The following is a 27,530-nucleotide window of genomic DNA, read 5'->3' as shown; positions in this document are numbered from 1 at the left end:
ACACCTTAAACCCCCTTCATTGTTAGGAACTTAAAGCACGTTCCTACTGCACCGAGCACCAACATTAGGATCGTATATATACATATTGTGGACTTAAAGGGGTACTCTGGCAAAAACCTTTCTCTTTTAAATCAACTTGTTTCAGACAGTTTTATATAAATTTTTTATTTACTTCTTTTAAAAAAATCTCAAGTTTTCCCGTACTTATCAGCTGCTGTATGTCCTGCAGGTAGTGGTGTTTTCTTTTCAGTCTCTCTTTTCAATGCTCTCCTGTCTTGGGCAGTTCCTGTCGCAGACAGAGGTGGCAGCAGAGAGCTCTGTGTGATGCTGGAAAGAAAACACCACTTCCTGCAGGACATACAGCAGCTGAAGACTTTCTGTACTGAAAGACTTGATATTTTTGAATAGAAGTAAATTACAAATCTTTCTGAAACTAACTGATTTGAAAGAAAATCATTTTCAACGGAGTACCCCTTTAAACATCTTCTAACAAAACCCGAGGATGTTCTAGCAGATTTCAATGCAAGAAACTTGGTACATGTTAGTTCACATCACAGGATAATTATTTTGATCAGCTGGCAACAATCCAAGGCTAGCACAAGAGAACCACTGGCAACAACCCAAGGCTAGCACAAGAGATAACCACCGGCAATAATCCAAGGCTAGCAAAAGAGATAACCACTGGCAACAATCCAAGGCTAGCACAAGAAATAACCACCGGCAACAATCCAGGGCTAGTACAAGAAATAACCACTGGCAATAATCCAAGGCTAGCAAAAGAGATAACCACTGGCAACAATCCAAGGCTAGCACAAGAGATAACGACCGGCAACAATCCAGGGCTAGTACATGAGATAACCACCGGCAACAATCCAAGGCTAACACAAGAGATAACCACTGGCAACAATCCAAGGCTAGCACAAGAAATAACCACCGGCAACAATCCAGGGCTAGCACAAGAGATAACCACCGGCAACAATCCAAGGCTAGCACAAGAGATAACCACCGGCAACAATCCAGGGCTAGCACAAGAGATAACCACCGGCAACAATCCAAGGCTAGCACAAGAGATAACCACCGGCAACAATCCAGGGCTAGCACAAAAAAAATAACCACAGACCATGTTCTGTTTCATCTCTTTATTTTACGTGGTTGTGGTTAATATTACGGCTCAGAAGCTTTGTCTATAGATGATGAAGGTACCGTGTTCTTCATACTCCTTCCTGTGCAGCCAACGTTGTTGAAAGGAGTCTAGGGATGCCAATATGGAGCCGCCCCTCCAAACGGAAAATTTTCGTTCTGGACAAGCTAAAACACAAGGCTTCTGATGACCTAGCAAGTTGTCCAGTTCCTTCTGAAAGCGTTCAGGGAATCCTTCCAGCATAGTCGTGCCCCCACATAGCAAAATGTTGTTCAGCATGGTTTTCTTAAAACTAGTATTGCAGTTATTTATACAAGTCATGGTCAGGTGGTGAAGGCCTGGTTGACTAGATTCTATTAAGGACGGCCGGAAGAGCACTTCGGGGCACATGAACCTTTCCTTTCCTATAGTGATTCGCTTCCCATCTGGAAGAGTATACTCTACTTGATACTTTCTTTTTGGTATACGCATGTCTTCAGTCAAGTCACGGGAAACGTAGCAGTATTTGTTTTTCATGTCTTCTATTGCAGCGAGGTGCTCTTCTTGGAATTGATACCTGGTTTGATTCAGAACGCTCAGGAGGAATCTGGTGACATCGGCTCCTGCATAATTCACTTTTCCTATGATATCGGGCAAAATCTTTCCTTCAACTATCGGGACCACATAAGAGGCACCATGGCCACTTTCCACAACAAGGCTTGATGTCTTCCCATACGAGTACATAGATAGTGTTGACTGGTGAGCTATATGGAAAGCTGGGATGTTGAAGGTCTCAAACATCATCTCTGTGTATTTCTCTCTTTTGGTTATTGGGCTCCGTGGAGGATCGGATAAAAGAACAGCGTGCTCATCGGGCTGAATTTTCATCTCTTGAACAAAAAGGTATTCTAGTATAGCTTCAATACAATCCCAGTCCTCGATTACACCATGTCTAAGGGGATTTACAAGCTTTTGGGAAATATCAGAAAACATATCTTTTTGTTTGCCAATAAAGTATTGCTTTTGGTTGCCACCTGTATTCCATGCCTCTCTTAGGGGTTTTCCCACTGTAGATGATACAACAAATAAAGGTTTTAGCTCACCTGCATATCCGATTTTGCAGGAACCGGTTCCTATATCGATTATTACAGCCTTTGTATCTTTCACCACTTTTGGCCGTACCATGCTTTGTTCATTTGTGCTTGTATTACTGCCGACTCTGAGAGCTTCCTTAGCAGGGCCTGGCAGAACGGTCGCTGATGGCAGAAAACTTTCATCCAAACTTGCCCTAGAAGCCATGATACCATACATGCAGCCTCAGTCCACTGAGCAACAACAAAAACCGCAGATTCATTGCTTCTATGGTGATGTCATAGAGAGGTTCCATGTGTGATGTCACAAGCCAGCCAGTACACCATAAGAGGATAACATAACAATAGAACTGTTGAGTAATGAGTAATTTTTTGAGTATTGTACTCTTTGTGCAGTTCTCCACACCATCCACAAATTTAGATGCTCCACATTCTATATATACCTGTATATAACTTGTCGGTGTCTTCTCTCTGCTCGCTTCATTTCATCCATGGATAGTGTCGCCTAAGCCATCAGGCCCCACCAAGGTGACACTGTACACCTCACAGAACCGCAAATAAAGTAGGGGGTGACAGCATCACTTTCAATTACTCCAGATAGGGAAAATTATTTTCTATCAAAAAATTCAAGTTATATAGATGGCTCGTCTCTATATAATGTAATACTGTGTCTGTGCAGTGTCACGGCTGCGCCCTGTGCACTAAACCCGCTCCCTCTGCACAATGACCTTGGTGGACGCCGAAGACCATGTGCAGAGCAATTTACCTCACTGTTATTTAAAAGGGCAGTACACCCTTAATAGGTTTAAGGCAGCACTATGGAGCCCTGAGCCCCACAGAACCAGTGGCTTTATATCCAGATTTGTGGTCACTTGGTAGTCTGGCAAGATCGGTGAGTGAAATGAGCCAGTCATGTGAAAATATAGGGGAAGATTTATCAAACATGGTGTAAAGTGATACTGGCTCAGTTGCCCCCAGCAACCAATCAGATTCCTCCTTTCATTTCTCACAGACTCTTTGGAAAATGAAAGGTGAAATCTGATTGGTTGCTGGGGGCAACTGAGCCAGTTTCACTTTACACCATGTTTGATAAATCTCCCCCTATATAGTGTCTTTTTGTGAAGGAAGACCGCGAACTGAATCTCTGGCTGCAGCCAGGCCCATGTCTGCGTGCCTCTCCTAAATCCCATCTCTTACAGCTGGTGACCTGTAGGATCACACTCAGCCACATCTTGACTACTGACAAATGTCCACCCATACTAGCATATGAGGCAGATATATATAAAGATATAAAAACCTCCTGGTTGTAAAGACTCTGCCCTGGTATGTCTTGACTGGTTAAGTGCTGAGTAAAGGAAGGGACAGTTAAAGGAGTATCAGCTGCTGTATGTCCTGCAGGAAGTGGGGTATTCTTTTCTGTCTGACACTTTGCTCTCTGCTGCCATCTCTGTTTATATCAGGAACTGTTCAGAGCAGTAACAAATCCCTATAGAAATCCTCTCCTGCTCTGGACAGTTCCTGGCACAGTGTCAGATTGGAAAGAATAAACCTTTTCCAGCAGGACATACAGCAAATGAACAATCCTGGAAAACTGGAGATTTTTAAATAAAAGTAAATTATACATCTATATAACTTTCTGGCACCAGTTGATTTGAAAGAAGAAAAAAAAAATCACCAGAGTACCACTTAAACCAGGGGTGGGGAACCTCCGGCCCGCGGGCCGCATCCGGCCCCTGAGACCTCCCGATGCGGCCCGCGGCCCGCAGCTCCCCTGTGATGCTCGCCGCTCTGCTGGGGAAGAAGCCGGCATACACCGCATCCTCCGGTGTCTGTGACAGCTGGCGGACACCGGAGGATGCTGTCTGTGCCGGCTTCTTCCCCAGCAGAGCGGCGCGTGTCTTTAGTCTCTTGCGGGCCGCGCGCGATGACGTCATTTCATCGCGCGCCGCCTGCAGGAGAAGACCGGCACAGAGGACCTGGGAGAGAAGAGGACTTGGACTGCGTGGGAGCGGAGGTAAGGTGAGTGGGATGTTTATTTTTTTATTTGGGGGTTAACTAGGATCCCAGGGACATGACTGATGGGGGGGGGGGGACAACTAGGCTACCAGGGACATGACTGATGGGGGGGACAACTAGGCTACCAGGGACATGACTGATGGGGGGGGGACAACTAGGCTACCAGGGACATGACTGATGGGGGGGACAACTAGGCTACCAGGGACATGACTGATGGGGGGGGACAACTAGGCTACCAGGGACATGCCTGATGGGGGGGGGGGAATATCTAGGCTACCAGAGACATGACTGATGGGGGGGGAATATCTAGGCTACCAGAGACATGACTGATGGGGGGGGGGAATAACTAGGCTACCAGGGACATGACTGATGGGGGGGGGGGGACAACTAGGCTACCAGGGACATGACTGATGGGGGGGACAACTAGGCTACCAGGGACATGACTGAGGGGGGGGGGGGACAACTAGGCTACCAGGGACATGACTGATGGGGGGGGACAACTAGGCTACCAGGGACATGCCTGATGGGGGGGGGGAATATCTAGGCTACCAGAGACATGACTGATGGGGGGGGGGGGAATAACTAGGCTACCAGGGACATGACTGATGGGGGGGGGGGGACAACTAGGCTACCAGGGACATGACTGATGGGGGGGACAACTAGGCTACCAGGGACATGACTGATGGGGGGGGGGGACAACTAGGCTACCAGGGACATGACTGATGGGGGGGACAACTAGGCTACCAGGGACATGCCTGATGGGGGGGGGGGGAATAACTAGGCTACCAGAGACATGACTGATGGGGGGGGGGGGGGGAATAACTAGGCTACCAGGGACATGCCTGATGGGGGGGGGAATAACTAGGCTACCAGGGACATGACTGATGGGGGGGGGGAATAACTAGGCTACCAGGGACATGCCTGATGGGGGGGACTAACTAGGCTACCAGAGACATGACTGATGGGGGGGGACAACTAGGCTACCAGGGACATGCCTGATGGGGGGGAATAACTAGGCTACCAGGGACATGCCTGATGGGGGGGGAATAACTAGGCTACCAGAGACATGACTGATGGGGGGGGGGAATAACTAGGCTACCAGGGACATGCCTGATGGGGGGGAATAACTAGGCTACCAGGGACATGCCTGATGGGGGTTAACTAGGCTACCAGGGACATGACTTGGGGGTTAACTAGACTACAAGGGGCATCACTGGGGGTTAACTACAATAGCAGGGGCACTAGGGGAACAATACTATGCCTTGTCCTGGGTGCTGCAAACCCCCGCTACTAACTGCCGCGCACGGTATGTGGCCCTCGAATGATTTTATTAATGCCCGACCGGCCCTCGACATGGAAAAGGTTCCCCACCCCTGACTTAAACAAACAATTCTTAAAGGTCCTACAGGCTCTGGTGTTCAGACAATCCTGTTTTCTGCATAGAAACAGGTAGCTTTGTTGCAAGGTTTTCTTGTAACAAGCACTAAAAGGAAAAGAACTCAAACAAGAATCAGAGTCACTATAATGTTTTACTATTTCACGTGTTGATCGCAATGCATATAAAGCCAAGTAAAAAAAAAAATTCTGAAAAACTTCTTTAGCTGTCTAACAACATGCAGCAGTAAATGGAACAAGAACAAGGAATCATAAGTACTGTGTAAATGGTGAGCCAGTCTTCCAGTCGTCTGTATGGGCCAGGGAAAATATGCATCCTCTGATACTGTATTCCTGGACATTAGGTCCCCGCACTAGAAGCTGCTGACATTATTGGGTCCAGTGTTTCTTTAAATGTTCCTTTAACTGAGGAATGGTGGCTTGTGGTACTTTGCACACATTACACTGAAGTGAAGCCTTCAGAAGCTCAGATGTTCCATCTTTCACTGTCACTTTTCCCTTTAATTTAACCATGTCCATAACCTCTGAATAAAAACAAAAAAGGATAAGCACAAATATAATACTAGCATGTAGTACTAAAAGCCAAGTTGCAATACTAATTGCTGAATGCTCATTCCCTCAGACAAGATCTGCGACGGCTCAGTCCAAAGCTCTTCTGTCTGCTCTCTTCAAGGATTAGATTAAAAAAAAAAGCTAGTACTGCTGCTTTCTTGCAAAACAGCACCAATTCAGCTCCATAAACCTTTGATAGAACTGTGCTACAAACCCCTCCACCCAAACTAAGGACAAGAGAGGTGCTGTTCTTGAAAGAAAGCGGACACATTTTTGAAAGTTTGAATAATCCGTTTAAGATATCCTTATGCTGTAAAGGAGGCCATGTCCTTCCCATACACAGGAACGTTCATCTGGGCGTCCTTATTTTTCTCTATGGGTTTAAACTGCAGCCACACAGCTCTGGTGGCAGCTAATCTCTTCGAGAACAAAGGGGTCTGGGAGTGTGCTATCTCATTAGTTCCAGTGCACCAAAACGCCTAATTAGCATAGAAGATAAATTGCTAATATCACGAAAATTGTGCAAAGGATGAAAGTAAGTACCTTCATTCTCTGTGCAGTACCTCCATCAGCAGGTTAGACGTCTCTAACCTACCTGTAGTTTTCCTTTCAGAAAAGCAGGTTTCGACTGGTTATGGGCAATTAAGAAAGTTTCTTTTAGGAGTGCGTTTACACAGATACAGATTTTTGAAACGAAAGCCAGGAACAGACTGTAAACAGGGAACAGGTCATCAAGGAAAGACTGAGATTTCTCCTCTTCTCAAATCCATTCCTGGCTTTGGTTTCAAAAATCTGTCAGATAAATCTCTCTGTGTAAACGCACCATTAGACACTTGTGAATAATGAGCGGCGATAGCTTTAAAGTCTCATTGTAAATGTGAGTAGTAAATCTCCTACAACATGGCTGATTTTTCATCTCTTACCTTCAGATTCCATAAAGTAATCGGTAGTGAATGAGTTCCAGTGTTTCTTGTTTTTAAGGCAGGGAGAATCAAAATCCTGACTGATGACATGCAAATGAATATGACTGTAAAATAAACATTGATGACGTGAGAAAACACTACCATGACATCACACATTGTATCAGATCAGCTGATATCAACAGAGAAAGTAAAAGAGATACTATATCAGTAGACCATGCATGTAATGCTGGAAGTGGCGCTGAGGGGTATTCTGCTCAAACATAACTTTTTATAGGGGATCTGAAGAAGCGCCGATCAGTGGGCGTGAAACAGCTGTAATCATCAGTGGAGGGTGTTTGGCGTCCTCCGCCTGCAGGAACCCTGCTTTTATATACAAGCTTTGAATAAAGAAATACTTTTGCTACTGACCGGTGAGTGCACCCAGAATTTCTTTTTTCACGTTTATGGATAACTTTTTATATGTTGCTGCCCATGCTGAGACCAACAAGTCTTTCCATACTTGTTATTATCTACATGGTCTCCTTTCCCCAGTTCTGAGCTGTGGAAGGCACAAAAACTGTGTGAGCTCTCCATCACCCCCTCCTCCATTCCAAGATGGCAGATATAAACAAGTCCCTGGCCAGCTGTATCTGCAAATTTATAGCTTCTTTATAAATCTTTTGTAATCTGAGGTCAAGCTGCTAATAAATTCACTGTGATTAACCCTCCTGGCATTACAGAGTGCAGAGACAGCCGGCCAGTAACTTTTTTACATCAGCCATCTTGGAAGGGAGAAGAGACAAAGAGAAAGGCTCACACACAGTAATTTGTTGAATAGATAAGAAGTATGGAAGGAATTATTAGTCTCACTATGGGCAGCAACATATGAAACATATGTTTTAGCGGGATACCCCTTTACAGAAGACTATAAAACTTACTCTAGCCGGTTTCTGCTATAAATCCAATTGGAAATCAGTTTGATGGCTGTGGTCAAAGTAATAAGAATCTTTGCTCTTCCTTTGCTTGCAATTGATGTGAATGTGGATCTCTTCATCTTTTTAATGGAAATCTGTCATTCCCTGAACTACTACCAACCTGGCGGCACCCCTTATCAGTAAAAGCATTCAGACCATACCTTGGTTGTCTATGTCTATGTTTTTATTTTCATTAAAATATACATCAATTTGGGCTGTGAATAGTGTCAAGGAGGCTGGGCCTAGATTTCCCTGGGCACTGGCACTGCTATGTGTCACTGTACTGTATGTCTGCCTCTTTGCATAATCAGAGACCTACAGCACAATGACCCATCATTGTTCTACTGTGTTTCTCCAAAATTAAGACAGGGTCTTATGTTTTTTTTTCCCCCTGAAAAAAGGGTTAGGGCTTATTTTCAGAAAAACACAGTATGCCCCTACACTGTAGTCTTACTCTATACGGAAGTTGGCCGTCATACTGTATGTCCCACTCTTGCTTACTGTATACACCCTGCCCCCTGCAGGTAGCCCCATACTGTATACACCCCCCCCCCCCATACAGGGAGTCCCTATACTGTATACATCTCCCCCCTCTGTAGTTGTTTACCCATAATGCCGCCATCTAGGTAAGTGGTCAGGGAATTCTCAGATTTCACAACTACATAAGTGTCAAAGAAAAGGGGCAGAGGTTAAAGCAGCAGTAAAGAAAGAAAATGCTTCAGAGGGAATGAAACTAAAAGCAGCAATCCAGTAACCAACCAACAGTATGGCGCAACTTCACCTAAGTACAAGATACATACTGGAAACTATTGTTCCAGGACAAAGTTGAACATATGCTTTACCAAGTACAGTCTGTTTCCTCAAAGATGTCTATAACAGTGTGGAGAAGTTTAATTAGGAACTCCAGCCAAATTTATTTTTTCAACTCTACTGGTATCAGGAAGTTATACCGATTTGTAAAAATCTCCAGTCTTCCAGTACTTATCAGCTACTGTATGTCCTGAAGGAAATGGGGTATTTTTTCCATTCTGACATAGTGCTCTCTGCTGCCACCTCTGTCCATAGCAGTAGAGGTTTTCTATGGGAATTTACTATTGCTCTGGACAGTACCTGACATGGATAGAGGTGGCAGCAGAGAGCACTGTGTCAGACTGGAAAGAACACAACACTTCTTGCAAGACATACAGCAGCTGATAAGTACTGGAAGACTGGAGAGTTTTAAACAGAAGTAACTTATCTATATAACTTTCTGACACCAGTTGATTTAAAGACAATTACACAAATCCACTTCAAGGCTATGTTGCCACACAGTATTATTACTCAGTATTTTGCAACCAAAACCAGGAGTGGATTCAAAACACAGAAAGGATTTGTTTCCACAATGTTGAAATTGAGCAGACGGCCATCATTTAATTGCAAATAATGGCCGTTGTTTTAGATTAAAATTATTCGCCATTAAATGACAGCTATCCTTTCTGTGTTTTCAATCTACTCCTGGTTAAAGTTGCAAAATACTGAGCAAAAATACTGTGTGTGAACATAGCCTAAGGTCGCTTTGACTCAAGTATTTTGCATCTGTATTACTTGGTTAATATTGACCTATGAGGCTACATGGCAACATAAAATACACTATTTAAAAAAAAATGGAGCAATGTTTTACTTTAATCCCTTATGTGGCTCAAAAACACCATGTAAAATCTATGGAGTTGGATTATTATACAAATGCATCCATATCTGATCCATATTGCATAAGCATGACATCAGTATTTTATCTGTTATTCAACGTATAGTTCAATTTCCACTATGACTCATAATACATCCGTACATTATAGATATATAATACAGAGTATACCGATATACTCGGAGGCCCTAATCTTACCTCATGCTTGGAATAGCATGGTATCCCAGCCTAAACGGTGCTCTGCAGTGATCTGAATGCTGCTGTGCAATCTTCTCCCCCACTGTGTGCATGTGCTGCAGGAGCTCCAGGTGTTCTGTACGCAGCACCTTCAGGCTAGAGATAGGCTGCCATGGTAACACCAGCCAGTGGTAACGCGCTTTGGGGTATTTGTCCTTAATTACCACAACTTTGTCATCTTTAAAAATCTGTATTATATAACAATAAAGATGTCAAGGTGAATTACAGATGGCATATAACATGGCACCAATAATTAAAGGGGTTGTTCACAATTTAAAAAAAATTCTTTCAAATCAACAGTCTTCCAGTACGGATCATCTGCTGTATGTTCTGCAGGAAGTTAAGTATTCTTTCAAATCGACTCTGCTCTTTGCTGCCGCCCCTGTCCATGCCAAGAACTGTCCAGAGCAGGAAAAGTTTTCTATGGAGATTTGCTACTGCTCTGGCCAGTTCCTGTCATGGACAGAGGTGGCAGCAGAGAGCACAGTGTCAGACTAAAAAGAATACACCACTTCCTGCAAGACATACAGGAAGAAGTAAATTACAAATCTAGATAACTTTCTGGTGATAACCCCTTTAAGCAATCATGCTACAAGATGCAGGGAGAAAGGGCAAGATACGAGGTTGGAGCATGTGGTGGAGCATAATCAGGTGAAGCAACAGTAAAGTCATGGTTACACAAAATGATTAACATATGGTTGTAGGGGGGTTATAATACTGTGCACCTGGTTCATGTTGGTCTGCTGCATTCTTGTCTATGCCAGGGGATGCTTTTTGGCCATGGTTTTGTTTATGGTTCCTTTTTACGGACCCAGATTCTAGATTCTATTCTTCTCAGTTGTCTGCAGTATACAGACTTACCAGGGTTTCTATATTGTGTATCTATCTGTAAGATTCATACTGTTCCTTTTGCCCCCCAGGAATTATGTTGTTTACTGATGCCGGGCATTCTTACTGGCACCCTTCATATGTCATTCCTTCTGGGTAGCAGCCATTATGTTATTGTGCAACAAAATTCTTTTGGTCCTACATTTGTTTTTGAAGGACCTTTCTTTATATGTTGTTTGTATGTATTTCTATTTTTCTCTTAAAATGCTAATAAAATCTGATTATACATAATACTGTGCACCTGGCACAGATCGGTATAAAGGCACTTAGCTGTCCTCTGCCATGCTAAATAGGTGGGCTAAATAGTGACTTTCCACTGGGGATGTACGCGGATTTGCACTACGGGGGTTTAGCCATAGCTGTATGCTAGTGTACATTTCTTAGGCCACTGTATAAGCAGTCTAAACTCATGCGCTTCTTGATAAATCTGGTGTGAGATTACATATTAGTGTAAATTCCCCCCACAGTATCTATGGTTCTTGTCCACGGAGTGTGTCTGGTATAGAAGCTCAGTGTTATTTACATTGGATCCAGTGAGTGCCTGTTGGACACATTTCTCAATTGCTGTAGAAGGGTCAGCCTTTGGAAAACAACCTATTTGACCCCTTCAGGACTGGTGCAGAGATGGCCTTAAAAGTCAACAAAAATTTCTTTCAAGTCAACTGGTGTCAGAAAGTGCCAAAGATATGTAATTTACTTCTATTAACCCCTTAACGACGCATGACGGGTATACCCGTCATGCAGCCGTTAAGGGTAAACAGAGAGGGCTCCCGGCGTGAGCCTCTCTGCAGCCCTTGGTCCCCGGTTGCTATGTCCCTGGTGTCTAGAGGGGGATCTCCCCTCGCGATGCGATGGCGGAGGGGAGATCTGTTCTAACGAGCAGGCCGGGGCTCAGCATCGGAATGACGCTGATCCCGGCTCGGTAATCTATGTAGCTGGTCTGCTGCAGACCATTATAATAGAGCACCGATCTGATGGATCGGTGCTCTGTTATATACACAGCATTGTTATCACCGGCGTACCATAACCACTTAGGACAAATTAATACCTAACTTTTAATAATTCATTAAAAACATGGTCCACACAGACAAACATAAACACCCAGTCGTGTGCTATATATACAGTGTAGTTTCCTGATGGGCACATAAACCTGTGGGAATCGATAGTCCCACCTACACAAAAGAAATCGGTCGACCAGGATAGTGGCCCGACCTACTCAAAGAGGTAGCAATAATGGAGGTAGGAGGAGGGAGGGGGGGGGGAAGGGAGAGCAGAATAGGGTTATGGTGCACCCTACTCTAAACCCACAAATCCTCTTGCCCTGCCTTTTGGGGAACCCACCTCCTTAACAGGGTGGCCCCAACCACGATGACGGTCCCTCACCTATTGCACGTGCCCAAGGGGAACAGGAGGAAAAAACAGAAGACAGAAAAGAGTGTATAGGTGTGCTCTCTCAAACCACCAAAAAATCACAGTAAAACTAACAGCAAGAGATATATTTATGTCCAAATAAAGCACATGTTAAATAAACATTGCTTGTTCTCAATGGGAGATCAGTGCTGTGTATATAGCAGAATTTCCAAAGTGCAAAATTGCGCATTTTTGGTCACATCAAATCTAGAAAAAATGTAATAAAAAGCGATCAAAAAGTTGCATATGCGCAATCAAGGTACCAATAGAAATAACAGATCATGGCGCAAAAAATGACACCTCACATAGCCCCATAGACCAAAGGATAAAAGCGCTATAAGCATGGGAATAGAGCCATTTTAAGGAACGTTTATTTTCTGTAAAAGGTTTTAATTTTTTACGAGCCATCAATTAATATAAAAGTTACACAAGTTGCATATCAGTTTTTCCATAGGACACACGGCGTAAAAACGAAGCCCTCCCAACGAAAGACTTGCTTTTTTTTTTTTTCAATTTCACTGCGCATATATTTTTTTCTGGTTTCGCAGCATATTTTATGCAAAAATTCAGCCTGTCATTGCAAAGTACAATTAGTGACACAAAAAATAAGGGCTTATGTGGGTCCGTAGGTGTAAAAATGCAACTGCTATGGCCTTATATACACAAGGAGGAGAAAACGAAAACGCAAAAACGAAAATTAGCCCGGTCCTTAAGGGGTTAAAAAATATAAAGTCTTATCAGAACTTATCAGCTGCTGTATGTCCTACATAGCTAATAAGTATCGGAAGACTTGAGATGTTGTAATAGAAGTAAATTACAAACCTATGGCACTTTCTGACACCAATTGACTTCTGACTCCAGTTCGCTGGTGTTGCCCTTTAAGGGCCAGAGTTTCACTTTATGTGGTTATAACTCCAGGATGCTTTAACTTACCCATGTGATACGGAGATTGTAATTTTGTGACATATTGTACTTTAGGTAAGGGGTAAATAGTGGTCAAAATTTGCATTTTTCTAACTGCTAACCTGTGTCCCCCAATTCTAAAACACCAAAATCCATTCGTTTCATGTATCTGTTATACTCGCACTACCTTCAGGTTGAGCAGTTGCTCAATGCTAGTTCCCAGAGTGCACTGCTTTCGCTTAGTTTTCCATCACAATCCTCCCACCCTGTACAGTCCCCTCCCGCAGCACTCCTGCTATTTCCTAGCCCAGAGCTGCTGCAGAACATTGTTCTACATGGAAAAGCTGCCAACATTTGATAAAGGCAAGAAGCCGAAACGCGTCCTGTAAGGTTTTTTGTTTCACTTGTGATGGAATGATACAATAAATACTTTAAGCAAAGCTTGTGAGTGCCGGGAATTCTATTAATATATTTCATGGGATTTGTTCTTCATCTACAAGCACCACCCACCTGCAGAGTGCTGAATCTATTTGTGAAACATAAAATGTCTGATAGAAAAAGTGTTGAACCTACTCCTGGCTTTATATTTATGGATGCAGATGCCTGTGACCCTGGCATCTCTGAATAATAGGCTGAAAATCTATGACATGTAATGTGGACTCCAAAAATATGCCCCACAATTCAATGTAAAAACAATGGGGGACATTTTTAAACGTGGTGTAAAGTAGAGCTGGTTCAGTTGCCCCTAGCAACCAATCAGATTCCACCTTTCATTTTCCAAAGAATCTGTGAGTAATGAAAAGTGGAATCTGATTGATTGCTAGGGGCAACTGAGACAGTTTTACTTTACTTCCCCAATGGGCACGCACTGCAAGCAGTAAATTAGATAATACATACAGGAAAACTGTGTGTGAACAAAGTCTTAAAGGAAGGCTCTCAGTTTTATTATATAAATGAGCGGCACCTGCATATTTGGATCCTGCATGGAAACCTTTAAACCTTGACTCCAGTGTCCTTGGCCTTTAACCTGTTCAATTAGCAAAAAGTACAAGTTAGCACAAAATACATAAAAGTTCCAAAACTAAGAATAAATGTTTACGTCAATCAGTATCATTGATAATAATAAAAAATACTTAAAGGACAACTCTGGCGTCAGGAAAAAAAAAACGCTAACAGACACAGATCCTATACTCACCATCCCCCCTGAGTCGATAGTCATTCGAAATTCCTGCCGTCCGTGGTCCCCGTCAACCCCCTCCACATCTTCAGATCTTCTTTACTTCCTGGTTCCCATGGCATGAATGAGAGCTAAAAAGCTGCTGATGCACGTGCGCACTGGCAGCCTTTTCATTGGCTGGATTGCATCACATGGCTTCCAGCGTGCTCAGCCAATCAGAGCTGAGCAAGCTAAGAGCCATGTGATGCATTCCAGCCAATGAAAAGGCTGCCAGTGCGCACGCTCCCATTTATTCTAAAGGAAGAAGCTGAAGAAGAGGAATACCAGGCCTGCCCTCGCTTGTGACGACATCATCACAAAATGGCGTCGGGAGAAGAGGACGGGGTTGACAGTTAAGGGGGGGGGGGGGGGGAAGCCGGAGTTGTCCTTTAAAGAAACTTAATGGGTCTGTGGCAGCTATAAATCCATACCGTTGGGTCAGTGTCCTCTTTTTGAAGGTATACTGAATGTGTGGTTTGCTGCTGCTATATATACAGAATTACCAGTAAACATATGTGGCTTTACTGTACATTACCATACGGATAAAACATGAAGAAAAATGCATTGCAAAATAGTCCTAGTTCATGGTAAATCTGTGCGTGGCGATGTAGTCTGGCACAAACCATCCAGTTTATTCCCTGATCCAGTAGTTAGGGAAGAGCGAATTTACAGTACTAGTGAAGACCGCCAAACTTCTCCCACTTTCCCAGGACTGGATCCAGCTTTTCCCAGCACCCGGAGAGGAGCGGCACGAAGTTCAAAGGCATCAAGCTGACAAGCTGACCACCAAGCCTAGTACTGTAAATTCAAACATCCCTAACAGCAGGCATTATAATGCAAATTGCAGTGTATTTTACCTGGACAAAAAAAAAATACCACGTGTTAATTTTTAAGAGCATTTTACAGCCTATGTATGCAGATAAACATATACGGATGTATAATCATGATGAAGCATATACCGCACAGGGTAACAAGATGTTTTTAATTGGCTGAAATATTACTCCCCAAACCTGGGAATCAAATGAAAAAAAGCCTGGGAGTCCCCTTTATTTTAAATTATCAGCCAAATACAAACTAAGTAGTAACAGCCTGACAATACCAGGGTGGGAAGAACCATTTATATTGTCTCTCCCTAGCCTCATAATGCCAGCCTATCTCTTTCCAGTACTGCACTGGTTGTGAGTACTGGGGTGATAAGAGGGAGTTATGCTACGTTTACACGGAGCGATAATTCGCCCAATCGATTGTTTAACGATTTTAAAGCAACAATTTGGTTTTTATAACGATCAGCGTTTAGACGAATAAATCGTTAGAAAAATCGTAAGAAAAATCATTAATGCGATCGTTTTTAGGATCGCTTAAGCCCATCTTTGACATAGGGTGAATCTTTGAAAGACTGTTTACACGAAACGATCTGTGAATTTTTAGCGAATGATGAATTGACGATTTGAGAACATGCTGTAAGATCTAAAGAACGATTTTTCGCTCATCGCTTGATCGTTTGCTGTGTTTACACGGAACGATTATCGCTCAAATGCGATCATTATTGCGAAAATTCGAACGATAATCGTTCCGTGTAAACACAGCATAAGGGTCCATTTACACAGAAAGATTATCTGACAGATTATCTGCCAAAGATTTGAAGCCATAGTCCGGAATGGACAATATACAGAGATCAGGTCATAAAGAAAAGCCTGAGATTTCTCCCCTTTTCAAATCCATTCCTGGTTTTGACTTCAAATCTTTGGCAGATAATCTGTCAGATAATCTTTCTGTGTAAATGGACCCTTATGCTACGTTTACATGGAACGATTATCGGGTGAAAAATGATCGCATTGAGCGATAATTGTTCCGTGTAAACGCAGCAAACGATCAAGCGATTAGCTAAAAATCGTTCATTTTGATCTTTGAACATGTTAATAAATCGTTTGCAAAAAAATTGCAGATCGTTCCGTGTAAACAGTCGTTCACTGATTTTTTCCTATGTGTGAGATTGGCTTAAGCGATCGCAAAACGAATTTTCTGTACGATATATCGTTCCATCTAAATGCTGATCGTTATAAAAAAAATCGTTACTTCGAAATCGTTAATCGTACGATCGGGCGAATTATCGCTCCGTGTAAACGTAGCATTAGGGTCCATTTACACAGAAAGATTATCTGCCAAAGATTTGAAGCCAAAGCCAGGAACAGACTATAAACAGAGATTAGGTCATAAAGGAAAGCCTGAGATTTCTCCTTTTTTGAAATCCACTCCAAGCTTTGGTTTCTAATCTTTGGCAGATAATCTGTCAGATAATCTTTCTGTGTAAATGGACCCTTAGGGCCCTATTCCACCGGACGATTATCGTTCAGATTATCGTTAAATCGTTCGAATCTGAACGATAATCGTTCGGTTGAAATGCAGTTAACGATTAACGACCGAACGAGAAATCGTTGATCGCTTTATAAGACCTGGACCTATTTTTATCGTTGCTCGTTCGCAAATCGTTCGCATTGAATAAGACATCGTTCGGTCGTTCGCAATAGATACGAACGCAATAGCAAATAAATAGCGAAGAGAAACGATCGCAATTACGATCATAAGTAACGATTATCGTTCCATGGAAATGACCGAACGTTTTCAGGTCTTTCGCAATAGCGGTCGTTTGAGATCGTTAATCGTTAACTATTATGCAAATGATAATCGTCCGGTGGAATAGGGCCCTTAGTATTAGCCTTTTTAAAGGCTAACACTAACGCCTCAATCAGATAATCTTTCTGTTAAGTGACCGGGCTGCAAAACTGCCCGCAATTTATTTTTTTTAAGTGATCTCTGGAAAATCACCCGTATTTGCATCCGTATCTGTAAAATGTGAATAATACTAGTTTGCATAGATTTGATCCATATTTACCGATGTGATATCCGTGACGTCCATTAAAAAAATAAAGATCCCATGGACTTCGATTGGTAATCTGTACCTCAATCACAATGTGCACTAGGACACGTCCTTTTTTTTTTAACGGAACGGATTACGGATCAAAATTAACACATACTGTATGAATAGGTATCAAAGATTATATTTTTTGTTTTTCAATGAAACTCTTGAATGGTATTGTGTCTCAGGGCTATTTGGATAACGGAAATCAATCTCAGATACCTGTGTTACTTAGTTTGCCAGGCGAGCTCAATTAAAGGAAAACTACTTAAAGGAAACCTGCATGCGGTGTGCCGCCCTCCCCCCGAGTGCACGCTGTATGCTAATTACCAGAGATGAGTCCGACGTCCATAGAAAATGACTGGAGCCGTAATTTCCCATGGGTGTCGGACTCATCTCTGGTGAGCGCGTGCACAGCTTCCAACGGTTATATTTCCGTCCCGGGACCGGGTCCAGGAGCGGGGACTTCCAGGAAAGAGGAAGTATCCAGGGTACCCCGGGGGGGGGGCAGATGGCCACTTTCCGCAAAAAAAAAAAAAAAGCACCTTTTTGGCTTGATAAATGTTCCCCTAACTTAAAGGGGTTATCCAGTGTGGGGACACCAGGGAGGAGGTGGCTGAAATAAAAGACGTCCACTCACCTCCCCGGTTCCAGCGGCAGGTCACTCATCGCGGCGCTCCGGTCCCCGGTTCCCAGCCGCTTCCTGGTGTCTGACGCCGCCCGAGACGCTACGTCTCAGGGCCGCTCAGCCACTCAGTGAAGGAGGCGGGATCTGCGCCGCGATGAGTGACCTGCCGCTGGTCCCCCCCAGAAAGTGCCCCCATGCTGGAGCACCCCTTTAATAAATCCCCCCCCCCCCTATATGTTTACTCACCTCAGAAGAATGCTGCGGCTTTTGTTTACTCTTGCTGCTGTTTAGTACATCATTATCGGCTTCTTGTTTGGGGCATTTCCTAGAGATTTCCACATGACTTTTGTTTGAACCATCATGGGATCTTTTGCTTACACTTTTTATGATCTCTGAGGCATCTTTGGTTTTGCAGGTTCCAGCATCTTTAACAAACTCTACTGTGTAAGGATACAGGTTATTTACTATATATAAGACTTGGCCAGGCTTTAACTTGACTTCTTGATCTTTGTCAATGTCCACAGAGTCAACACTGCTTGGGTTTGTTCCTATCTAAAGCAAACAAGTTAGAATGTAAAATGAATGTGATGACACTGAAACATGACAGATAGTAGAAAGTTTATATGCTGAAATGCAGTGCTTCCTTTCTACAGACAAAAATTCTAAGGGTGCCTTCACACCTACCGACTCGCAGCGTTAATAACGCTGCAAGTCGGCTAGGTCCTGGCAGATCACTGTCATTACATACACGCAGCGATCTGAACGACCGCTGCGTGTATGTAAATCTGCCGGCCGCTTAACCCCTTCTGATGCCGCCCGCCTCCCGCTCCAGCTCTGTATACATTACCTGTCCTCGCTCCACGGGGTCCCGGCGTCCTGCTCTCCTGCCCGGCCAATCAGTGGCTGCGGTTGGACAACACACTGATTGGCCAGGCGCGAGAGCAGGCCGCAGGGACCCAGTGGAGCGAGGACAGGTAATGTATACAGAGCGGAGTGGGAGGCGGCCGGCATCAGAAGGGGTTAAGCGGCCGGCAGATTTACATACACGCAGCGGTCGTTCAGACCGCTGCGTGTATGTAATGACAACGATCTGCCAGGACCTAGCCGACTCACAGCGTTATTAGCGCTGCGAGTCGGTAGGTGTGAAGGCACCCTTAGGGTATAAACCCACACACAAATACGCAGCAGATTTGTTGGTACAGATTTGATGCTGTGTTCAGTTATTTAGATCTAATCTGCTGCGATTTTGCTGCGATTTTGCTGCGAGTTTGCTGCGTATCGCAGCAGTAAATACGCTGCATATACGGTGTGTGGGTTTATACCCTTAGGGTATATTTACACGAACGGTCTCGCAGCGAGATTCTCGCTGCGAGACAGGCAGGTCCTGGCAGTTCCCACAAACTATATACTCGCTGAGGTCTGAACGACCGCAGCGAGTATGTAATTCTGCCGCCCTTAACCCCTTCTGCTCCCGGGCGGCTCCCCCGCTGTAAGCATACATTACCTCTCCTCACTGCATGGGTCCGGCGTCCTGCTCTTCCGCCCGGCCAATAAGTGTGTTGCCCAGCCGCAGCCACTGATTGGCCGGACGGGAGAGCAGGACGCCGGGCCCGTGCAGCGAGGAGAGGTAATGTATGCTTACAGCGGGGGAGCCGGGCGGGAGCAGAAGGGGTTAAGGGCGGCAGAATTACATACTGTAGTATATAGTTTGTGGGAACTGCCAGGTCCGTTCGTGTGAATATACTCTAAATTAAAGGGGTTCTGGGCAAAATACAATGATGGCTTATCCACAGCTCATCTGAATGGGAGCAGAGCTGTAGTTACGCATCGCCACTGCTACACAGTGAATAAAGCCGACTGCTTCCAGCCCCGTTCACTGTGCAGTAGTGGCTGAACAGCTCATGACAATGGGTGCTTGGTGTAGACACCCCACCTATCAGTGATTAATGATCTATCTATCTAGCACTATTTTAGTCTAATCTGCCTATAAAACATTGTTCCGATAGCCTTCTGGCTGGTTATCCTCAGCAGATGGACGATAAGGGCCCTATTCCACCGGACGATTATCGTTCAGATTATCGTTAAATCGTTTGAATCTAAACGATAATCGTTCGGTTGAAATGCAGTTAACGATTAACGTCCGAACGAGAAATCGTTAATCGCTTTATAAGACCTGGACCTATTTTCATCGTTGCTCGTTCGCAAAACGTTCGCATCGAATAAGGCATCGTTCGGTCGTTCGCAATAGATACGAACGCAATAGCGAATAAATAGCGAAGAAAACACGATCGCAATTACGATCATAAGTAACGATTATCGTTCCATGGAAATGAGTGAACATTTTCAGGTCTTTCGCAATAGAGGTCGTTTGAGATCGTTAATCGTTAACGATTATGTAAACGATAATCGTCCGGTGGAATAGGGCCCTAATGTTCTTTTTGGAGATCAACAACTTTTTTTCTTGCAATCCTGCCATGCGTCCTTCTAATGGTGAACTGTGACATTAGCTTTTGTGAAAAAGGCCTTAGTCTCTCAGCATTTACTTTCTGGTGTGGAATGAATTTAAAGGGATACTTGAGCTGGGGGGGAGGGACTTTAAAATCAACTGGTGTCAGAAAGTGCCAGAGATTGGTACTTTACCAGTCCAGTCTTCCAGTGGTGTATTCTTTCCAGTCTGATTGCTATTTCATAAATACTTCATTGGTTTTCATCAAGTTCATCAAAGACAAAACAAATGTGGAAAATGAAAACTTCTTGCTGAAACAAGTGAAATTTATTTACAGTGTATAGTACTGAGAAGATAAATGTGCACGTTTTGGTGCTGCACTGTACCCTCGTGTGAAATAATGACATGACCCGTAGGGCTGGTATATGTATAATCTCTCACAGTGACAGGACTACAGGTCCCATAATGCTCATCCTTAGGCCGATAACAGTAAGTCCGATGCCAGCAGGTAAATGATGCAGGGTTTTACCGTGATTCAGTAGTCCTTTAGCAGCATTTATTACCAGTCCTTAGGCCAGTCCAAGACTCCTTACGCTCAACGCGTTTCCTGCGGTTCGCATTCATCAGGAGCGGTATAGATGGAGTGTAGTCTTATTGTACCTCTATGGCTCTGATAACGGCCGCAGAACGGGGCGGAGTTCCCCACGATCCCCATCACACATCACCAGCTTGAGCACGCCTTCTCACTCTGCATACTATGACGTCACGAACACGTGACCGGGGAAACCCGGAAGTCAGTGACGCACGAGCGGGGCGGGGCTGAGGCGTGCTGAGCATTTAAATCTGTGCCGCGGGCATGTATCTGCGGCCGTTATCAGAGCCATAGAGGTACAATAAGACTACACTCCATCTATACCGCTCCTGATGAATGCGAACCGCAGGAAACGCGTTGAGCGTAAGGAGTCTTGGACTGGCCTAAGGACTGGTAATAAATGCTGCTAAAGGACTACTGAATCACGGTAAAACCCTGCATCATTTACCTGCTGGCATCGGACTTACTGTTATCGGCCTAAGGATGAGCATTATGGGACCTGTAGTCCTGTCACTGTGAGAGATTATACATATACCAGCCCTACGGGTCATGTCATTATTTCACACGAGGGTACAGTGCAGCACCAAAACGTGCACATTTATCTTCGCAGTACTATACACTGTAAATAAATTTCACTTGTTTCAGCAAGAAGTTTTCATTTTCCACATTTGTTTTATTCTTTCCAGTCTGACACAGTGCTTTCTGCTGCCACCTCTGCCCAAGACAGGAACTGTCCAGAGCAGTAGCAAATCCCCATAGAAAACCTCTTCTGCTCTGGACAGTTCCTGACATGGACAGAGGTGTCAGAAGAGAGCACTGTGTCAGACTGGAAAGAACACACTACTTCCTGCAGCACATACAGCAGCCGATAAGTACTGGAAAACTAGAGATTTTTCTAACAGAAGTAAATTACAAATCTCTGTCACTTTCTGGCACCAGATGATTTGAAAGAATTTTTTGCTTTAAAATAAAAGAGAGTAGAAGCAGCATCTGTTCTTTATATTATTTAATCCATTATGATCAGGCTATCATCAGGCTTCAAAACTGCTGCAAAAACTTCAAGAAAAACTAAGCAAGACTGCCCTGTGTAAGAGCTCAGCCGAGCGGTCCTGTGTTCTCTATGGGGAGGAAAGGGGTAAGCTGCAGTGAGAGCGCTCTCGCTGAGGCATCTCTCCCATCGTGCCCGACTGTTATCACCACCGACATCATCTGTTGGTGGACAGTTAAGAAAGCCCCATATACCTTAGATTGACAGCCAAATCCGCCACAAGCAGACAGTAGAACACAGACCAGTAAGCATCATGTCAGGAGCTAAGTGTTTCATTTTTCAAGTCTATAGCACGATATTCTCACAGTGGAATTTAAATCTGCTGCGGGAATGGAGTACCGTAGGCACTCCAAGTATTGCAGCGGATTTCACTGTGAGAAACTTGCTGCAAATGTGGTCCATGTGAAGACACCATAAAGGGGTATTACCATCATGGTTAATGTTGTTAAACTTGTAGGAATCATTGAGTTATATATTTTTGCTAACTTTTCTACTACCGACTAGAGATGAGCGAATTTGCCGAAGTTTGGGATCGTATGAACCTGAACTATCGGCTTCTGATTCCCGCTATCTGCAGCCTCCGTGAACAGGGTGGATACAGTGTAAGGACCGCCTGGAAAACTGGGATACAGCCTATGCCAATGTCTGTATCCCAGTTTTCCAGGCGGTCCTCACGCTGTATCCACCCTGTTTACGGAGGCAACAGACAGCGGGAATCAGAAGCTGATAGTTTAGGTTCATACGAACCCGAACTTCGGCAAATTAGCTCATCTCTACTACCGACCACTGCTCAGTTCTAAAAGCAGCAGTCAAACTGAATACAGGCCCAGATTTATCAAATTGTGTGAAATAGAAATTGGTGTCAAATGCCCATAACAACCAATCACAGTTCCAGTAATGGTACTTTTACACAGTGCGATAATTCGCCCGATCGCACGATTAACGATTTTGAATGAACGATGTTTTTTTTCTAACAATCAGCGTTTAGACGGAACGATACATCGTACGGAAAATTCGCTATGCGATCGTTTAACCCCTAGACGACCCAGGGCGTATAGTTATGCCATGGAAGTCTGTCCCCAGACGACCTAGGGCGTAACTGTACGCCCTGGGTGTTTCTCCCGCTATGAAGCGTGCTCCGGAGCGGAGCGCGCTTCATAGCAGGTGGGGGCCGGCTGCAATCAGCAGCCGGGACCTCACGGTAATGACACGCTGCAGCGAACGCGTGTCGCGCGTTTAAGTGTAAGTGACAGGGGGAGTCCCCTGTCACTTACCGATCGGGACCCCCGCAGTGTGACTGCGGGGGTCCCGATCGGTGAAACGGGCCGCCGGAGGTCTCTCACCTGCCTCCGTGCGGTCCGATCGGCGATCTGCTACACTAAGCCTGCACAGGCAGGCTCAATGAGCAGATCGCCGATAACACTGATCAATGCTATGCCTATGGCATAGCAATCATCAGTGTAGAAATCAAACTAATCTATGTAAAAGTCCCCCAAAGGGACTTCAAATGTGTAAAAAAAAAAAAGTTAAAAACACTATTACACTACCCCAAAACCCCTCCCCCAATAAAAGTTGAAATCACCCCCCTTTCCCATTATATAAATAAAACATATAAAAATAAATAAACAAATAAACATATAATATACCGTAGCGTGCGTAATTGTCCGATCTATTAAAATATAACAAGCGTCATTGCGAACGGTAAACGGCGTACACGAAAAGAGGGAAAAAAGTGCGCGGATTACCGATTTTATGTTACATTATATATAAAAAGAAATTAATAAAAAGTGATCAAAACGTCCGATCTTCACAAATATGGTATTAATAAAAACTAGAGATCCTGGCGGGAAAAATGACACCCCATACAGCCCCGTAGGTGAAAAAATAAAACCGTTATAAGCGTCGAAATAGTCCCATTTTATTTTTAATTAATTGCCAAAAAAAAGGATTTCATTTAAAAAAAATATATAACATTAGAGAATCTGTGTGACCTGCATATGGTTGTGTTCGGGCTGACCTATAGAATAATGGTATCATGTCACTTTTACCATATAGAGCATTACGTAGACACAGGAACCCCCCAAACGTTACCATATTGCATTCTTTTTTGCGATTTCACCAATTTATATCTTCATAAATAATATATTTGGAATTCCTTCATACATGTTATGGTAAAATGAATGACGCCATTACAAAGTACAACTATTCCTGTAACAAATAAGCCATTACATGGCCTTGTAGATAAAAAACTGAAAGTGCTAGAGCTCTTAGAAGGGGAGGAGGGAAAAACGGAAACACTAAGATCAAAATTTGCGCGGTCCACTGGGTCATTTTGGGCTGGTCCTCAAAGGGTTAAGCCTATCTCACACATAGGGGAAATTGTTGAAAGAATGTTTACACTGAACAATCTGCAAATTTTTTGCGAACGATCTACGATGATTTGTGAACATGTTGAAAGATCAAAATGAACGATTTTTTGCTGGTCGTTTGATCGTTCACTGCGTTTACACGTACGATTATCGTTCGAATTTGACCGTTATCGCGCAAAAACGAACGATCAATCGCCCCATGTAAAAGTACCTTAAGATTGTGGCAGTGGGCGGATTACACCAGTTGCAATTTTATACAGTTTGATAAATCTGGACCATGGTGCAGATGTATTGAGATACCCAGTGCGCATATATAATTATGTGAAGCCTACCTGTCTGACCTTCACATAACCTTTGTTGCAATCGGACATCAATTGCACTGAAAGAACAAAGAAAAAAAGATGGGATCACAACAGTTTTCTGGAAATTTTAGGTCTATCAAGAAATATAGATTTAAAAACAAACAAACAAAAAACACAGACTACTGCACTAAAAGCATTTTGCCCTGCATTAGCCGTCTACAAGGGCCCTCTGTTTCAGAACTTGTTGTGGGGATGAAAACTATTTTCAATTTCAGGATCATTTTATAACAAATAAATGTTTAACATCAAAACAGGGCTGTGTAGTTGGTAAGCCAAAGTTCCATCTCCGACTCCTGAATTTCATAAATGGCCAGTCAGATACCAGGGGAGTTATTTATCAAACTTGTGTGTGTGCAGTGGATGCGGCCAGTCTCCAGACACCTTGTCCTGAACTAAGCAAAACTAGACTAGATGGAGCAGGTGGTCTTTTCCTGCTGACAATCTTTTATCTTTCTAACTAAATATTCACCATACACAAAAAAACTACTAACAATGCCAGACACCTGTGATATAGAAGTCACACATAGGCCCAGATTTATCAGCTCTCTGTCAGCGTCCACGCTCCTGAATCATCACAGCCCCACAGAAACTACCTGCTCAGCCAGTCAGTGACTGCAGCTGTGTCCCATCTCACTCACTGATTGGGCATTAATAAGTGGGGCCGTGACATCACAGGAACGGGAGCCTGGCGGTGACTATGAGCTGTGACGCTGCACTGTAAGAGTATGGGGACGGGTAAATAGGACTTCTTTATTATGATCCAACCACTCTGTCCCCCCTAGATTCTTCACTATTGCCCAGAATTAATAGCCCTTTATTTTCCGCCAAACACACATGCAGCCTGCTGCAGCTATACGATATACACACACGCATGCACCGGCTGCTGCAGCCATAGCACACTGCAGAAAAATACACACAATCATCTCCCAGAGAGAAAACACCACATTGAGGACATAAGTTACTGCTACATTAGTAATGGCTTCTCCTACTTCTCTATATTACACAGGATATCTTCATATTATACTGCTGCTATACAATAATCCAGGAAGAGAACAGCACAGATCTCCCCCCACACAATGGACTCTTCCAGCTCAGAAACAAACTGCCAAATAGAGACCGCAAACTTCTCTCCAACCACCCTTATGTAATAGGGCCAGTCCTTTTTTACTGATATATGGAGGAAATGCTTCCCCCTTTCTAACTAAATGTATGTGAGAAAGCATTTATCTTTTTTTTTTTTTTTTTTTTAATATGAATAAGGTCCTTAGAATGATAGAACATAAAATATATTCATGAGGAACATTTACAAAATTTTTATGAAAAATCAACTATAACAGTTTGAATAAAGTCAGAACATTTTTTTTCTGACTCCGGCCAAAACTAGCTCTGACTTCATAGCCCTGTATCAAAACTTAATTAAAACAATTGTTTTTTTTTCTGATGAAATATTCCCTTTAAGGAAATGTTCCTACACTGTGTTCAAAACCACACCCCCACGTGGTCACCAAAAGCCACAAAATGTTGCCGATCAATCATAGCAACATTGCATGGCTATTGTACGATCATGGGATCGTGGTATCGGCCACTTGCAGAGACCGCAATGTTGGAACACAACCTAACAAATAGAAAAAAGGATTACAACTTAAGGCTGGGTTCACACTACGTATATTTCAGTCAGTATTGTGGTCCTCATATTGCAACCAAAACCAGGAGTGAATTAAAAACACAGAAAGGATCTGTTCACACAATGTTGAAATTGAGTGGATGGCCGCCATTTAATGGCAAATATTTGCTGTTATTTCAAAACAACGGCTGTTATATTGAAATAATGGCAGTTATTTACTGTTATATGATGGCCATCCACTCAATTTCAACATTGTGTGGACAGAGCCTGTGTTTTTAATCCACTCCTGGTTTTGGTTGCAATATGAGGACCACAATACTGACTGAAATATACGTAGTGTGAACCCAGCCTAAAGGGGTACTCCAGCGAGTACCTGCTCTCTGCTCTGGACAGTTCCTGACATAGACAGAGGTGGCAGCAGAGAGCACTCTCTCAGACTGGAAAGAAGTCCAGTACCCCTGAAATACCCCTTCAAGACGCTCACTAACCAGAAATGTGTGAAATACATGTTAATAATTGAAAATTATTGGAAAAAATATTTCTATTACCTTGCTGCCGAGAACATTTCTTGTCCACAATGCGGGTCTCTGGCCCTCTCCCAATCACCACCGGCTCACAGTGAGGCAGTCTGATTCTACATGTATTTTCCTTACTTACTAACCAACAATCCAGCATTTTTGACCTGAAAAAGAAAGAATAATTAGAGGAAGGGTAAATGCACACATGGCTGTAATATTGTGGCTTTCCATATCTCTGCCATCAATTTTTGTCCCACGTAAGAAAAAAAACTGTTCTATGAAAATGTTCTGTTTAAACCCTTGTCGACAGACAGTGTACAGTTATGGCACTATGTGCTAATGCCCAGACTCCGCTGCTGTACTGGTATGCTAGTATGGTATCCTATTCTTTGTCACCAGTTGGGTACTCACTGCCAATGACCGACAGCAGTGATAGCTGCCATCACAGTTTTTAAGTGACAGGAGTCACTAGAGGGCGACACTAAGCAAAGAAAAAAAAAGTGTTGGCTCCTCCTAGCCAGGCTTTGCCCCGCCTGCAGACACTAAGCTAATCATTTTGTACATAAGTAGTAGGAGTAACCAGGACAAGCCAACAGAAGGTACACAGTAAATTTAGAATGAGAACGATGGTCTGTACCTGG

At 43.6% G+C, this 27,530-nt stretch overlaps 2 protein-coding genes across 4 annotated transcripts in view; both read right to left on the bottom strand.

Moving 5' to 3' along the window:
* Positions 1-1,134: 1,134 nt before the first annotated feature.
* ACTL7A (actin like 7A) lies at positions 1,135-3,080 on the bottom strand. Its single transcript, XM_069976669.1, has one exon. The coding sequence runs from the start codon at positions 2,429-2,431 to the stop codon at positions 1,172-1,174; it is 1,260 nt and encodes a 419-aa protein (XP_069832770.1). The 5' UTR covers positions 2,432-3,080; the 3' UTR covers positions 1,135-1,171.
* Positions 3,081-5,737: 2,657 nt separating this feature from the next.
* The window catches only part of APTX (aprataxin), a 32,007-nt gene continuing 10,214 nt past the window's right edge, over positions 5,738-27,530 (bottom strand). For 2 of the 3 annotated variants that reach the window (XM_069977988.1, XM_069977987.1), the window contains exons 2-8: positions 26,920-27,053; positions 24,718-24,764; positions 18,177-18,482; positions 14,134-14,196; positions 9,930-10,156; positions 7,098-7,201; positions 5,738-6,146 (exon numbers count right to left, since the gene is read on the bottom strand). In XM_069977988.1, coding sequence (XP_069834089.1) covers positions 5,992-6,146; positions 7,098-7,201; positions 9,930-10,156; positions 14,134-14,196; positions 18,177-18,482; positions 24,718-24,764; positions 26,920-27,053 — 1,036 coding nt within the window. In that variant the 3' untranslated portion in view covers positions 5,738-5,991. Of the gene's footprint in view, positions 6,147-7,097; positions 7,202-9,929; positions 10,157-14,133; positions 14,197-18,176; positions 18,483-24,717; positions 24,765-26,919; positions 27,054-27,530 lie in introns of those variants that run through there. The other variant, XM_069977989.1, reaches the window with a different exon arrangement.

Source organism: Dendropsophus ebraccatus, chromosome 7 (genome assembly GCF_027789765.1).
Source record: "Dendropsophus ebraccatus isolate aDenEbr1 chromosome 7, aDenEbr1.pat, whole genome shotgun sequence".
NCBI classification, from domain to species: domain Eukaryota; kingdom Metazoa; phylum Chordata; class Amphibia; order Anura; family Hylidae; genus Dendropsophus; species Dendropsophus ebraccatus.
Note: the sequence above shows the minus strand (reverse complement) of the source record. Positions and strands in the feature narration are given on the sequence as shown.

Bases quoted from the DNA above. Each gene is read 5' to 3' on its own strand.
- ACTL7A (XM_069976669.1), bottom strand. From the start codon at position 2,431: ATGTATGGTATCATGGCTTCTAGGGCAAGTTTGGATGAAAGTTTTCTG.